At 40.2% G+C, this 18,036-nt stretch overlaps 1 protein-coding gene across 4 annotated transcripts in view; it reads right to left on the bottom strand.

The window, feature by feature from the left end:
• sik2a (salt-inducible kinase 2a) overlaps positions 1 to 18,036 on the bottom strand; it is a 40,577-nt gene that overhangs the window by 21,444 nt on the left and 1,097 nt on the right. For 3 of the 4 annotated variants that reach the window (XR_006154900.1, XM_042724953.1, XM_019104471.2), the window contains exons 2-4: positions 16,844 to 16,960; positions 15,547 to 15,610; positions 10,795 to 10,956 (exon numbers count right to left, since the gene is read on the bottom strand). Coding sequence is in view for 3 of the 4 variants with exons in the window: in XM_042724953.1 (XP_042580887.1) it covers positions 10,795 to 10,956; positions 15,547 to 15,610; positions 16,844 to 16,960 (343 nt within the window). In the remaining variant the exon portion in view is untranslated. Of the gene's footprint in view, positions 1 to 10,794; positions 10,998 to 15,546; positions 15,613 to 16,843; positions 16,961 to 18,036 lie in introns of those variants that run through there. The other variant, XM_042724952.1, reaches the window with a different exon arrangement.

Below are 18,036 nucleotides of genomic sequence, written 5' to 3'. Positions count from 1 at the left end.
TTGTTTTTGTTTTTTTTGGAAGTATAGGGCTAATCAATTAAAGGCAATCTACAAATCATAAAATATTAAGAAATATTAGGAAGTGTCTGTATAATGTGTGTTCTTTTATTAACTTATAGGGCCTGTTATGTGTGTTTTATGGAGGGCTCGGCTAACCAGGCCAGTAAGGGAAATTTAACTACGACTCTTCTTGTTATATTATACAAATGTCAAGTTCTGTCATGAAACTCTAGATGGCACAGGCTGATGGGTCGGTAAGGCAAACTGATGGTATTCACAGCGTTAAAGTACTTGACACAAACTGTCACGACACACACACAAACAGGTAGATCCAATTGCAGTATGTTTTATTAGGATAATCCAAATCTCATGGTCAGCCAGGCAAAGGTCACAATCCAGGTAAGCAGTCCAGAAACAAGAAACATACACAACATCCGAGAACCACGACAAACCAGGGTGACATTCAACAAGGACTCCGTGACAATGACAGAACAACCGGGGTATTTATACACAAGGAAATGACAATGCTAACGGGGAATTGGCTGAGTGCAATGATTGATAACCACGGACAGCTGAGTGCAATGAGCAGTGATGAAATAGACAAGACTATGGGAAATGCAGTTCTAAAGTGGAGTGACGATAAGGGGAAGTGAGACCTCTAGTGGCCACCCAGGGAGACACAGAACAGACACCGTGACACTACCCCCCCTCTAAGGAGCAGCTTCCAGATGCTCCTCAGAACAAAATAACCAACAAACAAAGAGACCAGGAGGGAGGTGGACTGGTGGAGGCAGAACAGGGGGAGGGATGGCGGGCCAGGCCCGTGTAGGGGAAACTGGGACCGGCAGTGATGGCTCCCCTGGTAGCCCAGGTGGCTCGGTCAGATCAGGGGGGCCATGGTGGACCCGAAAGTTCAGGGGACCACGAGGGACCAGGCAGTTCAGGTGGCCACGGTGGACCCAAAAGTTCAGGGGACCACGAGGGGCCAGGCAGTTCAGGTGGCCACGGTGGATCAGTCCATTCTCGTTGTGCAGACGGCCAGGGAGGAATTCGCCATTTGAGTGGCCCGAACGGAACCTGCCAATCGGGGAGCCAGTAAGGAGCAGGCTGTGGCGATGGCCAGGTCACGGCATTGGGAACGGCATCGGGAACGGCCTCAGACAAGGGCACCGCCTCGGGAACGGCCTTGGACACGGGTATCGCCTCCGGAACCATCTCGGGCCCCGCATCGGCCTCCGGAACAGCATCGGGCACCGCCTCGGGAATGGCCTCAGGAACGGCATCGGACAAGGACACCGCCTCGGGAACGACCTCGGCATCGGGCACCGCCTCGGGAACGGCCTCAGGAATGGCCTCAGGAACGGCGTTGGACAAGGACCCCGCCTCGGGAACGGCCTCGGCATCGGGCATCGGCTAGGGAACGGTCTCAGGAACGGCCTCAGGAACGGCATTGGACAAGGACACCGCCTCGGGAACGGCCTCGGGCACGACCTCGGGCTCCGCCTCGGGAACAGCCTCGGGCTCGACATCGGACAAGGACACCGCCTCGGGAACGACCTCGGCATCGGGCACCGCCTCGGGAACGGTCTCAGGAACGGCCTCAGGAATGGTCTCGGCATCGGGCACAGCCTCGGCCTCGGAAACAACATCGGGCACCGCCTCGGCATCGGGAACAACATCGGGCACCGCCTCGACCTCCGCCTCGGTCTCGGGCATTACATCGGGAACCGTCTCTGGCACCGTCTCTGGCACCGCCTCGGGCACCGCCTCGGCATCGGACATTGCATCGGGAACCGCCTCGGCCACCGCATCGGGCACCGCCTCGGCATCGGGAACCACCTCGGCATCGGACATAGCATCGGGGACCGCCTCGGGCACCGCCTCGGCATCGGGCACCGCCTCGGCCACCGCATCGGGCACCGCCTCGGCATCGGGCACCGCATCGGGCACCGCCTCGGCATCGGGCACCGCCTCGGCATCGGGCATTGCATCGGGAACCGCCTCGGCATCGGGGACCGCCTCGGGCACCGCCTCGGCAAAGGGCACCGCCTCGGCATCGGACATTGCATCGGGAACCGCCTCGGGCACCGCCTCGGCATCGGGCACCGCCTCGGCATCGGACATAGCATCGGGGACCGCCTCGGCATCGGGCACCGCCTCGGCATCGGCCACCGCATCGGGCACCGCCTCGGCATCGGGCACCGCATCGGGAACCGCCTCGGCATCGGGCACCGCATCGGCATCGGGCACCGCCTCGGCATCGGGCACCGCCTCGGGCACCGCCTCGGCATCGGGGACCGCCTCGGCATCGGACATTGCATCGGGAACCGCCTCGGGCACCGCCTCGGCATCGGGGACCGCCTCGGCATCGGACATTGCATCGGGAACCGCCTCGGGCACCGCCTCGGCATCGGGGGACGCCTCGGGCACCGCCTCGGCATCGGGGACCGCCTCGGCATCGGGCACCGCCTCGGCATCGGACATTGCATCGGGCACCGCCTCGGGCACCGCCTCTGCATCGGGGACCGCCTCGGCATCGGGCTCCGCCTCGGCATCGGGCACCGCCTCGGCAACGGGCACCGCCTCGGCAACGGGCACCGCCTCGGCAACGGACATTGCATCGGGAACCGCCTCGGGCACCGCCTCGGCATCGGGCACCGCCTCGGCATTGGGCACCGCCTCGGCATCGGGAACAACATCGGGCACCGCCTCGACCTCCGGAACAGCCTCGGTCTCGGGCATTACATCGGGCACCGCCTCGGCATCGGGCACCGCCTCGGGCACCGCCCTGGCATCGGGGACCGCCTCGGGCACCGCCCTGGCATCGGGCACCGCCTCGGCATCGGGCACCGCCTCGGCCTCCGCCTCGGCATCGGGCACCGCCTCGGGCATCGCCTCGGCCTCGTGCATAGCATCGGGAACCGCTTCTGTCTCGGCCACCTTCTCGGCCTCGGGCATTGCATCGGGCACCGCCTCGGCCTCGTGCATAGCATCGGGAACCGCCTCGACGGAACGGCCTCGGCATCGGGCACCGCCTCGGGAACCTTGGACACCTCCACCTGGACGACCGCGGCCTGCTCGGGAACGTCCTCCTGGACGTCAGCGGCCTGCTCGGGAACGTCCTCCTGGACGGCAGCGGCCTGCTCGGGAACGTCCTCCTGGACGGCAGCGGCCTGCTCGGGAACGTCCTCCGGGCTTTGAGGAACGGCTGACGCCTGTCTCCTCCTCCTGCGGCCTCTATGATGACGTGCCGGTGGCTCCTTGACGGAAGACTCAGGCGTTGAGTCAACCATCTTGTCTGCCAACACAGGTGTAGATTCGACCCTCCTGTGCAGTGGTGCTGGGCTGGTGGTCATCTCGTGCTGTGGTGCTGGGCTGGCGGCCATCTTGTGCTGTGGCGCTGGGCTGGCGGCCATCTTGTGCTGTGGTGCTGAACTGGCGGCCATCTTGTGCTGTGGCGCCGGGCTGGCGGCCATCTTGTGCTGTGGTGCTGGGCTGGCGGCCCTCTTCTCTGGAGACACAGGTGTGGTCGAAGTATCCCATTGAGCACGATGGCACAGGTAATGGGTAAACCCCCAAAAGTCTAGGATCTCCAGCCCCTTCATCTCCCATTGAGGTAAAGGGTCATCCAGACAGTTGTTAAAAAAGTCCTTCAGTGCTGCATCGTTATAACCCATCCCGACCGCCATGGTCCAAAACAATTGCGCCAGGCCACCCACCTCACTCCCCCTTTGACGAAGGGTGGTTAAGTTCCGGAATCTCCCCCTTCGTTCCTCCATGGTGGCTGGGGAACCGATTCGAAATCCCACACCGCTGGATCTAGGCATGACGGAGTCCTTCTGTCACGACACACACACAAACAGGTAGATCCAATTGCAGTATGTTTTATTAGGATAATCCAAATCTCATGGTCAGCCAGGCAAAGGTCACAATCCAGGTAAGCAGTCCAGAAACAAGAAACATACACAACATCCGAGAACCACGACAAACCAGGGTGACATTCAACAAGGACTCCGTGACAATGACAGAACAACCGGGGTATTTATACACAAGGAAATGACAATGCTAACGGGGAATTGGCTGAGTGCAATGATTGATAACCACGGACAGCTGAGTGCAATGAGCAGTGATGAAACAGACAAGACTATGGGAAATGCAGTTCTAAAGTGGAGTGACGATCAGGGGAAGTGAGACCTCTAGTGGCCACCCAGGGAGACACAGAACAGACACCTTGACACAAACTGATTGGTTAATTTAGCATAAGCAGCCAATGAGCTTGCTGCTTTACATTTAAATATCTGTTTAGCATTCATTAGAGCAGTTGAACACTTTCATAGTTCCTTTGAAACCCTCCACCTTTCCCAGCTCCACCTGTATAGATCTGCAATGGGTTATTACACAAGCTATTTGTGCAGCAGCAGTATGTCTTAAATACTCATAGAACCGTATTAGCGTATGTATTGGCAGTAGCAAGTTCCTGTACTTGCTTCACAGCAGCAGCAGCAATAATTTTCAACAACAGCAATAACCAACAGCAGCAGCAATTCAGCAGCGTAGCCGATCTATTCCACCAAGACCAAATACATTAATATTGTCATATCCATTATGCTAAAATCTTCTGAGGGTTGTGATAATATAAAGGTTTAATACAATGAAATTAAAAAATATAAAAAAATATCTATATTATAAAGCTGATATGAGATCAGGTTAACACCATACAGACACTGGTTAATGGGTAAATAGACCGTTCCCTAGCGGCAAACCTTTACAATTTTGAAAATGTTTTGATCCAGATATAGTCTCAGCCTCAGACGTCACACCCACAGACCGCTGGCTGAACGTCTAATGCATATGGCATGCTTAACCTGAAACACTTCAAGAGTTTTAAAGTCGTTGTTGGATTGGTTAAATTATACAGGATTTCCGGGAGATGTGTACATCTGTTGAAATTATATTTCAAATGACCCTTTGCAAAGACCCGCACCTCTTTATTACTGTTGTAATGTCCGACAAGCCATGCCACTCTTACGCCACACATCATGTCCTCATATTCAAACAATAATATACTGTTTTGTGGCTCTTTAATGTGTCGTGACAGATCGCTGTATCGGCATGTGAACCGATCATCTCTTCCACTTCACTAGTTACAGCATGAAATAAACATGAATGAACATCAGAAGGTCTTGTTTCAACCGCAGAAAGATGTCAATACACACAATGTTTCAAGTTCAAGTCCACCAACATTAAACTACTCTCCTGTCTGGTTTGTTTGTTGCACAAAAATGGCAGATTCTGCAATATGATTGGTCAGATCACATGTCAGTCAAACTCCCTGCGAAGAGCCAATTACATTAGCAATAAAATCTGACAATCATGGTATCATAAATGTTGGTGCTTTACAGTACTGTAGCTCAAATTCAGGCTGTCTTCAATGATTTGCAGCCAACACTGCTATAACTAAGGTGACATATCTATTTTTAAGAGAAGATATATTTATTATTGATAATTAAAAATTACATAGTGAATAAATTCCGACTTTTGCTTAATTCTTCTATTTTTCAAGAGCAACAGGCCCCAGAAATCTCAATCTATAAAAAGTTGGGTTTTGATATGAACTATATGAGGTTTCTCATTAACTTCTTCCTGGTCCAAATGATCTAAGCTATGTTACTTACATTCATTTTATATTTCTACAGTACTCTTAGTCTAGTCAATGATTGTCTCAGTTTAACTGTTGGAGGGACATCAGAGAAGTTATAACACTGAAACATAACTGTGAACTCTAGTAACATCTGCACTCAAATTTCCAACTGAAAACACTTTTAGGAATAACTGAAAGATGGAGGTGTGTTTTAAAAAGCCTCTACTGTGGTGGCAAGCACATCACATCTTTTATCTGTGTGCATGAGTGACACAATGGCAACGCCCTATAATGCATTTTCAGTGTCTCTCTTTCAGCTTGGTATGACATAAATACAGACAAATGGTCTGGCACAGGACTCTGTTCTCTGCAGTGACTGGTTCTTATAGAGCACAGCATGTTAGAAGCCTCTCTGTCATCCTCCATCCCTCCAGTGACTTTTGTACCGCAGTCATTACTTTACATCACAACACGACGATTGCATGCTTGTAAAGGACAAAACAAACTCGACTGTTTGCATGGCAAGTTGTCTAGATAACATCTGGGAATTTAGGTCAGATCAGGTGAAGGTATTTCTGCAAGTTATTTTGTCAGTCTGTTACACATAATGAATCTGATAATGTTGTCTTTTTTTTAATGGACGATGATGATATCTGTAGCAAGCAGTGTTGGGAAGGTTACTTTGGAAATCTAATAAGTTACAGATTACAAGTTACCCTATTTAAAATGTAATAGTAGTGTAACTTTTTCAATTACTTTATTAATGTAACTGATTACTTTTGATTATATTTTGATTACTTTTCTAAATTTCAAATGAATATTTTTTTTAACTGTTAATCATTTTCAAACATTTACACCATGCAGGGTTAACCTTACAGTAGTGCTCAACACTGTCATCACTTGAATTAAGATGATCAAATTTGAACACATCCACCACAAAATCAGACTTTAGTACTGCCTTTTACTTTGAGATTGATCTGAAGTTCATTGCAGATTTAAAATCATAAGAAATTGTTTACTGATACTGTTTTTGAAACCAAATATTTGCATAACTACAGGAAACACTGCATCTAACAATGGTTTGGAAAAAAATAGTTAATTAAAAAATAATAATAAAAAAAAGCATATACATCAGCTCAAATACGGTTGTCTAATAAGCATACGTCCTATTCTGTGTACTAAACTCCTGAAACATTGGTGTCTCTTTGTATATGATATGACGATAGTTTTCTCAAAACAAGTAAAATGCTCATGAAGTGACTCAGAGCAGTTATAGAGATTATGTTTATGTGTTCATGTACTCATATATTGAGGTGGCAGAGGCTGAAAACACTTCAGTAGGCCTATGTGTAGTAAATGAAAGCGCATGTCTGCGCCATTAATTTCCATGAGGAGCGGACTGGGAAAAAATTTCAGACGGGGAAATCTCAAACTCATACAAACAAATTCTGAAACATGTACAACCCTAGTTTTTGTATGGACCTGACATATAAAAGGTTTAAATCTTTAGGTTGGGAACATAATAATAACTAAAAAATATATCCTGAACTGCACCTTCACTTCCATTTTTCTTTCAGTCTCTTTATTTTGCCCTGATATCTATCTCTCTCATGATTTTAATACTCAAGATTTAACAAAACTATGCTTTCTAAATTGCCTACATGTCAAAATTAGTACATCACTACAATAGCTTTATAGAAAAATCCTAATACTGAACATGAGTCATGTTTTTCCCCTTATAAAAATTAACCATGCTTTTATTATAAATAAAGTACAGTAACCATTTTTTTTTTTTGGCAAATGGATTACCATTTGCATTTATTTTTAAATAAATTGATTTGTAAATTAATTTTTAATTTGTGGTTACCATGGTTTAACAATAATAACCATTGTCTTTGGATTTATAGTAATTAAACTATTTTGAGTGATGACTGATGAGCAATGGGCTGCTGCTGCTTAACTAAGTAAACGAAGACAAAACTACAACAGCATATTTACAGATGAAACTGACCTGTACTTAAAGCCTGAACAGTAGTTTTGCTTCTCTGCTCCACCTGTGTGCTTCCACAGTCCACTCCATTCTCTCTCTCGCATTGATTACTCTGATCCAAACCGTTTGGCGGAGGCGCTGAGAGCGCGAGAGCCGAAGCATTGCCAGTCATGACTAACTGATTCATGATTTATTAGAGATTTAATTATCGAATGGCGGATTCGGAAATAATCGCTTTAGTACATTCGGCAGGCTATTATACAATAATTACAGGTCCTTCTCAAAAAATTTGCATATTGTGAAAAAGTTCATTATTTTCCATAATGTAATGATAAAAATTAAACTTTCATATATTTTAGATTCATTGCACACCAACTGAAATATTTCAGGTCTTTTTTTATAAAGATATTCTTTATAAAAGTTAAGACTTGTCCACGTCCTCCTAAAATGCCTGGTTCTGTGACACTATGTGGGAAGATTTGCATAACACCGCCCAAATGTTCACGCAAAGAAAGAAGGCATAACTTTTATTCTCGCATAACTCATATTGTAGTTGCCGCTGCCGACATGTTGTGGAGACGCTGTGTGTTTCGTTGTGAAAGCGAAATTACTGTTTGGCCTTCCAAAAGAGGACGATATCCGCTTCGTCATGCCTACAGCTGATCGCTGAGGAAATCAACTTCGCGCTGTGGATCGCCAGATCGGCTTTCATTGTGGTTGAAGAGGAGTTCAGCCCGGGGTCGTCACATGTGGTTGCTGCAAGCCCACCGGCCACACCTTCGTTAAATCCGCCGACCACACTGTTCTCAAGCCCACCCGCCTACACTCAAGCCTGCGGCGTGTGACGCTGTGTGTTTCGCTGTGAAAGTGAAACTACTTTGTTTGGCCTTCCAAAAGAGGACACAACTAGAAATCAGTGGTTAAGTTGTATTAACAACACTGTTCCAGAACAGTTCAACCCAAATTATTCAGATTTGTGCATTGCATATTATGGAGGACTGTTTGCTGAACCTGGAAAAGTAGTCTACAGTGCCGTCTACACACAAAGGCTGTTTCTATAAAGTGGGGCAGTTCCAATTTTGCAAGGACAGTCTGGCGCTTCTGATTCACAGTCTGTAAGTACGTTTTTCATATTTAAAGAATTTGCCACTGATGATTCAAACAAGAGTTTTAAGCAGTGTAGAGCAGCACTTGTTCTTTGTCGTTTCTCCGATCACAAATGCAGACATGGTTTTATGTTTATGCACGATGTGCAACTCAACACGTAAAAAAACAAAAAAAAAAACAGTCATTATAATCATTATGTCCCCACTGGATGAAACAACTGGCTCGTTTGTAATGGGTTTTATTGGTTTTGTTTCGTCGCGCCGGGACACGGCATCACAGTATGGTAAGGGGCGTAACATTTATGTCACATGCTGTATTCGGGCCAATCACAACACACTGGATAGCTGGCCAATCAGAGCACACCTCGCTTTTCAGAATGATGAGCTTTGTAAAAATCGATGTGTTTCAGAAAGGCGGGGCATAGAGGAGCAACAATAATGTACATTATGTGGAAAATAATGTGTTTTTTGAACCTTAAACCACATAAACATATTGCATTACACCAAATACACAACATAATGTTCTTTTTAGCAACGTCATATGACCCCTTTAAAATCATTTGGTCGAAATACTGTATATCTTTCACTAGTATACATCACATTTCCTCAGATACTCAAAATATCTAATAGTAATCACAAAACTATTATGTAACATAATAGATTTATTTCCAAAGGCACGTTCACCATTGGCTTGCAGCTTACGTGAATAGTGTGCTGTACTGTATGAGTTCATTCTAACTTAGGTGTATGTCTATGTTTGAGGAATGAACTGTGCAACTAAAATGAACTGATGTCACTGAGTAAATATGCATTTCCCTGATAGACTTTGGCTACTGTGAGAAAAAGGTCTGATTTGACCCCTGGAATGTACAAGAGGCAGTGAGGCAATGACACCTTTTATACTTAGATAAAGCAGAAAATTTGATGTAACTACATTCAGTTTTAAGCACAAATTATATAAATGTGAAAGCATAAAATTAAAAGTCTAATTAATTAACATGTCACATGGCTATCATGGTTATTAAAAATAAAACAAAAACTTGCGTAAAAAAGTTCACTGAAATAAAATAATAATAATAATAATAATAATAAAATAAAATATAAAAAACTTTAAACTTATTTGATTTCAGCTACTTGATTTCCAGCTACTTTACCTTGATGTAATAAAATAAGTATACAATTAAAACTGAAATAAACACTAATAAAAACTATACAGACATTAAAATACAAAACAAAATTTTTAACACTTTACAATAAGGGCCCATTAGTTAATGTCAGTTAATTCATTGTCTAATATTAACTAACAAATAGAAATACATTTTCTTATGGTATTTATTAATCTTTGTTTACGTTAATTAATAAAAATACAACTGTTCATTGTCTGTTTATGTTAGCCACATTCTAAAAAAATTAACAAAAGCTATAATATTTCAATTATACTAAAATAACATGAAATGATGAGGTACAGCATACATATATATATATATATATATATATATATATATATATATATATACACACACACACGCACAGATAATAGAATATAGATAGATAATAGATAATAGATCCAACATCATTCTTTTTGCTCCAATCTAACTTCAGGTGAATTCTCAAGTTGGACTCTATTCGCTTAATCATTGCTAATGTTTGCCCTTGAAACTCAAGATAAAAGTTGAAAAGTGCTATTTCTGTGCCACTATCTGTTTCCTACCCAAACATTCCCACCCCACAGCTACTAAACAGCTTATTACAGATAGCACTGCCCCAAACTCATGCTATTGGTTGAGCCATACTGTAGGTTGACATTTCAGACTGCTCAAATAAACAGAGCAGTGTTTTGACAAAGCCACATAGCTTACACGCCTCTAGAAGTCCACAAATGACTTGCTTGTTGTTGTGGTTTTTGCATATTATATTGGAATAGAGGAGAGAATTTTGACATCAAGATGTTAAAAAGCCTTTTAGTGTCACTGACACCTTCTTATAAGCTGTCTACTACAGCACCATGTTTTCACTCAGCCTCCCCAGACTGTAAGAAGTAAAGGTGCATCTCTTACCTGCTATCTTCATATTCATGTGAGCATCCAGTAACAAGTTTTCGGCCTTCAGGTCTCTGTGGACAATGTTGCGTTCGTGGCAGTACTCCACCGCTGAGAGGATCTGCCAGAACTTCCTCCTCGCATCCATTTCGCTGAGCCGCCCGCGGCTGGCCAGGTAGTCTATGTTGCCAGACAGGGATCAGGTGTTATTGGGTCGTCATCTGCACATCCAGGCAACATGTCACAGTCATGAATTTTTCATGAAAATGGTATGCAGATTGTGACAATGAGCAGGGAAACATATGTTTAACAGTGCTGCTCATAGACGTCCTGATTAAATAATACGTTGGACAATGTCAATATAAAAAAGGAAACAAAATCTGTTGAACACGGTTTATTTATTTCCATTTTAAGAAAAAGGTAAAATTTTACAAGTTTGTAGACATACAGTACTGTTAAAAAGTTTAGGGTTGGTAAGATTTGTTAATGTTTTTGAATGAAAGTCTCTTATATTTCACAATTTAAAATAACTGTTTTCTATTTTTATATATATATATTTTTTAAATGTATTCCTGTTATGCAAAAGCGGATTATTTAGCATTCTTTGCCACAGTTTTAAGTGTGACACGATCCTTCAGAAATAATTCTAATATGCTGATTTGAAATATATCTCATTATTAATGCTGAATACAGTTATGGTGCCTAATGTTTTTGTGGAAACTTTTATTAGATAGTTTTATTAGATTTTATGAAAAAAATATGCTCATCACAGAAGTCTATTCAAGTCAATGTAGCTATTGAATTGCATTTTTAATGTATTTTTTAACTAATTAATAAAACCAGCAGGTTAGTTTAACTTATAGTAATTTCAAGTGCTTTTGTCATTTTTATTATTTTTTTCTAAACATTTCCATTTAGCCTGAATTTATTTTTATTTCAGTTTTAGTTTTAATAAATTTAGTACTTGAACTAATTTCAGTTAGTTGCCAAATCAACATTTCTTTTCTATTTTTCATATAATATTTGGGTATTATTTTATTGCAGCTTTATTTCAGTTAACAAAAACAATTTTAAATCAGAAATTGTTACAGTATGTTTTCGTGGTACATTGAACTCTTTTATCTAAAAAGATAAAGGGAAATGTAATTCCTGAAGATAAGACCCTTTTAATATCACATTATTTTCTCATGTCCTCTTTCATACATACATAGCAGGTGTTGCTTAATACCTTTTGCCATGTCAGACTGATGTAAATATGCAACTACCAGCTTTTCATGAATTTCAAATGCAACAAAAACAACAACCTGAAGCAAGCAGCATATATTCTTTCTCTCCAAAAACGAAAGGCCAACCTGTCATCCACACATTCAAATACTACCTGACTGTCAGCCAGGCCTACTTCAGATGCGAGCCGAGCGCTGATAAAACAGCAGTCCTCTGAGTTAATCAGTTGACAAGGGCATGGAGATGCCAGTTACTCGTGTATGCATGTGTGCGTCATACGGCCCATGTGTTAGGGACATGTAGGAAACTTCAAAGGAAGCGCTGTGCATGCGAATGCGAGGCAGTGTGAATGGGACGGTATGATATTGAGTTGACAGATGGCTTTACATCCCTATGGTCTGACTATATGACAACACGTCATGTTGCATGATGTTGGTTTTATAGGTGGATTTGATTTCTTATGTTTATCATGATGACGTGTGAAATTTAGAACCTTCTCGCAACAAAAATGGAACTTCTCTCCAACATCCAGAATGGAGCAAAAAAAAAAAAAAAAAAAAAAAAAAATTATATATATATATATATATATATAATTGGTGAGCTTTAGCGCTTTAGAGATGTGAAAATATAGATATTCAAGTAAATAGGAGACAAAAGTTCAAATAAAAATTGATAATCACTTTATTGGATGATTCAGTTAATCTCTACACTTCTGTAGAATTTTATGTAAAGAGAATTGTGATATAGAGCAACTTGGTGGTCATTAGCCTTCTCTCAGGTACGAGCTATCAACAGCAGCAGATATAAAAAGATCAACTGCAAGACACTCCATGTGGAGAAAAATAACATGCTTGAAATTGAAGGAAAAATTTTCTGGGTGGCATCAATCTTGTATTAAGAATTGGACAGCAGTTCTAAACTTCACTTTGTCATTGTCATAAATCAGTGACTAGATAATTAGCATTTAAATCAAATTTTATTCAACAAGTATAAATTGTGTGGAGACCAAAATGTTTAACTGCAACATTTATGCTTAATAAATAAAACTTAAGATGAGGTAAGTCAAGCACATGTATTTAAATAGTACTCAGCTGCACAGTTGTTACATGATCTTAGTATTTTTGTCACATGACCTCAGCATTTTATGTAAAATATCTTGTGGCAGTCTGAAAAGAAGATGGTAAATTTACTTTTGGAAGCTCAGTGCATTGCGGGATACAACAGTGGTTCTCAATACTGTTTTTCTTTCTTTCTAGGACATCAAGACACAATAGTACCAAATACATTACCAAAAGTTTATTGCACAAAATTGCTTTTTATTTTTTTTTATGGTTTCATGCTCTCTAAGCCAATAATTCACCACACAAAACTCACTGTGCTCAGCACAAACACATACCATGTTTATCTTCAATGCACTCCCATTTAATGCACTGCAGTCTTGATGGTATTTTCTTTTACTTTTGCATGTATTTTTAAAGGATACACATGCTGATCATGTTTGATTGGATGCACATCCTTTAACATCAACAACAATAGATACTGAAAACAGTTTCCCTATACTTGCAGTGACAGTCGAATCATGTCTGTCTGTTGTTTTCAATACGCTTAAATACAAACCAAGTTCAGATTCATCAGTCCAACCATTTCTGAACATTTTCTTCATAAAACAGCAGTGTACCAAAGACAGATGTAAACAATCACAAACATGTAATCAATCCTGTCATCTTGCGAGTTTGGGCTTTTCATATCATTAGCGTTTCTACCTATGGACACTTTATATTAGGTGATTAGGGAACACATATTCACTATTAACTAAGAGTTTTCCCGCAATAAACTCCTAATTTTCTGTATATTAATAGTTAGTAAGGTAGCTGTTAAGTTTATGTATGGGGTAGTTTTAAGGGATCTAAAATACAATCATGCAGAATAAGGCATTAATATATGTGCTTTATTAGTACTAATAAAAAGCCAGTATACAATATGCATGCTAATAATTAACTTGTTAATAGTAATAATTGGTCCTTTTACTCGTGTTTTAACCACTATGTACTTAAGTCCAAAAAAATTTTATTGTTAGGTATAATTTTGTGTTGATGTTGAATTGCCAAACACTTTTACTGCTATTTAGGTGGGATATAGTTACTTACAGTTACATACTGGTAAAAAAATGTATAGCCTGAATGCACTGTATGTCACTTTGGATAAAAGCGTCTGCTAAATGCATAAATTAAATTTAATTAATACAGTTTAGGTTGAGGAAAGGTTTAGTGGTATGGTATCTTGCTAGAGTTTATTATCGTTTCTAAATCATGTTACTTACTACCAAATGTTTGTTAGGACAAAATACGGGAGTAGAAAAGACCAAATGCACATACTGTAAGCATTTTGTGCAGCATGATATCTATTTTGTTGTTTTTGTTGTTGTTGTCTCATTAAAAAATGCACAATACAGTTAAAATAAATGTCTTTTAATTTTATATTATATATTTACAATGCAAAAACATGTATATACACAAAAAGTAAATCAAATGATTGTACCAAATGATCAAATGATTAATTAAATTAATTTAATTTAAATGTAAGTACACAGTAAATATAAAGTGGGTCCCTTCAGTTAACTGAGTGAAAGTGGAGCTGTTGTAAATGAGGTAAAACAATTAATTTCAAGCCATATTAGGACATCAAGAAAAAAAAATGTAGATATGGCATTTTGATTTCCAAATATGAGTTTTAAATTAGTGAGTGTAAGGGGACTTTAAAAACTGGCTATCCTGAATATGCACAGTTATATGGTTAGTTACTTATTATGCATCTACAGTCCGTGACCTTATGAGAACAGATCTGATATTGTGAACCTCAAGCTGACAACCGCTGGGAAACTATTCCACATAGTGTGATCTCTCGCATACTGTACATTTTGGCAAATGTAATATTCCATATTCACATTCAAGCATACTGTACACGGCAGAAAGAGTAGGCTGACGTATGTGTGCTAAGAACACAGCACACATGCCGTCAAATACAAGAAGTATATTTAGACAATAACTGAAGACGTACTGGCAAAATCACAAGGATGTCTCTGTAAATTATTATCTTATTCCTCTTTTTTGGCAGCAGCTGTCATATCATATTCTCTCACTTGGTTTATCAAAGGCAACCTTTTGCCCCTTAATGAGGCTATAAATCTCATTCACTGTCTTTCAAGTATGACGGTAGCGTTACTGCATGGGGCTGTTATGGGTGAGATGATTGTTTCTTTGGTCACGTAGCTCTCGTCTAAATCACCAGGACCTTTTTCCATTACAGGTGACACCGCTAATCATCACAGCACAAAAAATAGCATGTGCTCAGCTCATCCATTAGGCTTTAAGTGAGTGAATCAGTGTATAGATGGATGAAATATGCAGAAATGTGGTATGACTAATGATCTCAATCCAATGCAGGCATGTATGCACTGCACACGCAATACATAACAGCTTGGGGTGAGTATATGGATAAGAGTGAAATGAATTTTGTTTGCACATGTATGGAAACAGATGCACTCACCAAATATCTCTCCATTCTTGGCATATTCTGTGACTAGATAGAGCATGTTTTTGGTTTCCATGACCTATTGAAAGAGAGGAAACGTAATTATTATTCATTGCATGATTATGGGATGATTATGGCAATGCAATTGATACAACAAATCACAAAAACCACAAAAGCACAACAGAATGACAGCATTTTCACCTGTCACAAGTTTTCACACTTGGCTTCAAGTGAAAAAAACAATGCTAGATTATTTTTTGTGTGAGCCTGTGAGGAAGATGAGAAGATGTTAAGAGTTTTTTAATTATTTGTTATTGTTTTTTTTTTATTATTTTGGTGTATTGTTTTAATATTTTATTTTCTCTATGGTGCTGTCCTCTCTGAGCACGCTAACAAAAGTATCATAGGATAACCTGGTCTTTTGGACATGTACCATGGTATTGCCATCATACTCTGAAGTATACTAGAGTGTCATATTATAATACTATGATACATGAATGTAGCAATGATTCAGTACAATGGTACTGTATACACAACTATCAAACATTTAAAAAATTTATATTCCTCACAATATTAAAATTTGACCTTGAGACTTTACACTTACAATACAATACAATAACAATTAATACCATAAATATAATAATAAAATATATACATTTTGTAAATTAAATAATTGTACTTATTGATTGTTGTTGTTATTTTATTATTATTTGGGGCACAACTACTTATTTTTTCCTTATTTTTTTCAAACAAGTTAATAAGTGAACCAGTCAATAATAATAATAATAATAATAATAATAATAATAATAATAATAATAATAATAATAATATGTACTGTGACGTTACTGTTAATTTACATGTATTGTTATTATTTTAAAAAATATAGTAATAATTAAAAAAAATAAAAATAAATAAAAATCCCCAGTTGACTTGCCAAAGGAACAGTAAGCAGTTTTTTGAAAGCTCTATGTATAATGTCTAATACCAGACAGACAGATCACAATATGAGCACTGCCTCTGGTAGAAGTCATAACCGGACTGCTGCTGATGCTGTATTTGTGTTGTATAACAGCACAGGTCAGGCAGCTGTTGATACTTTCAGCATCCAGCCCCAGAGTGACCTAAAAATCTTACATAACATAACAAGACTAACCCTATAAAGCACCCAGATGAAACTCCTGGGTTCAACAGTAGTCTCATGGGATAAATGCTAATACAGGTGACAAATCAAATTGCTTGCCTGGGCAGCTGATGGATTATCACAAATGTATTATAAATACACACAATACGCACATTAATGATTATGATTTACCTGGTAAAGCTTGATGATGTGAGGATGGTCCAGCAACTTCATGATTTCCACTTCTCTGTAGATCTTCTCCAGGTTCACTGCATCTAGCTGGGTCTTGTCTATGATCTTAATAGCCACCTGCAATACAGCAAAAATGTAATGTTAGTTGTACTGAGCTTTTGTTATTCATTATTTACAGTTAACAGAAAAACAAAGGAATTTATTTATCCACTGAGCTGCACTGCAATAATAAACAACAATACAATGAAACAGTAATAATTTACCTTTCTAAAAATCAAAAGACCACTTAGGCATATTTTTTCAAGACTTTATAGTTGTAATAAAGTAAAAAAATAAAAATAAATCATTGCTCACATACTGCTTCCTTTTGTCACGTCTTACTTTACAGCACCTTTTAAAATGATGCAACTGCAACTGGATATACAGCTGTTCCACTTTTGCCTCTAAGTGAGAAATGTGGGAAGCTGCAAAACTGATCTTGACTGCAGCTCTTAGTCACTCTACAACTCAAGTTCAGAGAGTAAACTGGCCTTTTTCATAGCACAACAACATTGTAGGCTAATACTAATCCAAACTGATGACAGAGAAACAAAGGGCAGATCCAGCTGTGCCTGTTATTTAAATAAAATACACATTACGCAATGCACAATTAAAGTACTTCATCTAGATAAACAACAATCTGAACGTGTAAAAAATGTTTCCACTAATAATTTCCCACAGTGTCCTAGATATCAAAGGTTTATTTTGATCTATTAAGCTATTCAAACATACATTAAAAAGCAATTCATATAAAAGTTGAAAACACATTTTCTGTGAAGAACATGTTTCTTTTTGATTTTTTAAATGACTTAAAAATGCTTAAATGTTACATTTAAAAATCTCATTAAAATGAATAAACATGTTATCGTAAGTAGTTTGGTAATGAAGAAATTTAATTTTTAAATATTAATATTTTTAATAATCAAATTTCTGTATGGCAAGTCAAAGTCAATATGGTTACACCAACATGAAATCCATAATGTCATGTGACAAAAATCAGGGGACCCCCTTTAGAGCGGTTTTTCTTTTAAATTTCACATAAAATATTTTGATTTTTTTTACTGCAAGTCACATTTTGTCCAAGTCAAATAGAGTAACCCCAAGAACTCATAATATAATAATAATAATAATAATAATAATAATAATAATAATAA

The sequence above is a fragment of the Cyprinus carpio genome, chromosome B5 (genome assembly GCF_018340385.1).
Source record: "Cyprinus carpio isolate SPL01 chromosome B5, ASM1834038v1, whole genome shotgun sequence".
Taxonomy (NCBI): Eukaryota; Metazoa; Chordata; class Actinopteri; order Cypriniformes; family Cyprinidae; genus Cyprinus; species Cyprinus carpio.
Note: the sequence above shows the minus strand (reverse complement) of the source record. Positions and strands in the feature narration are given on the sequence as shown.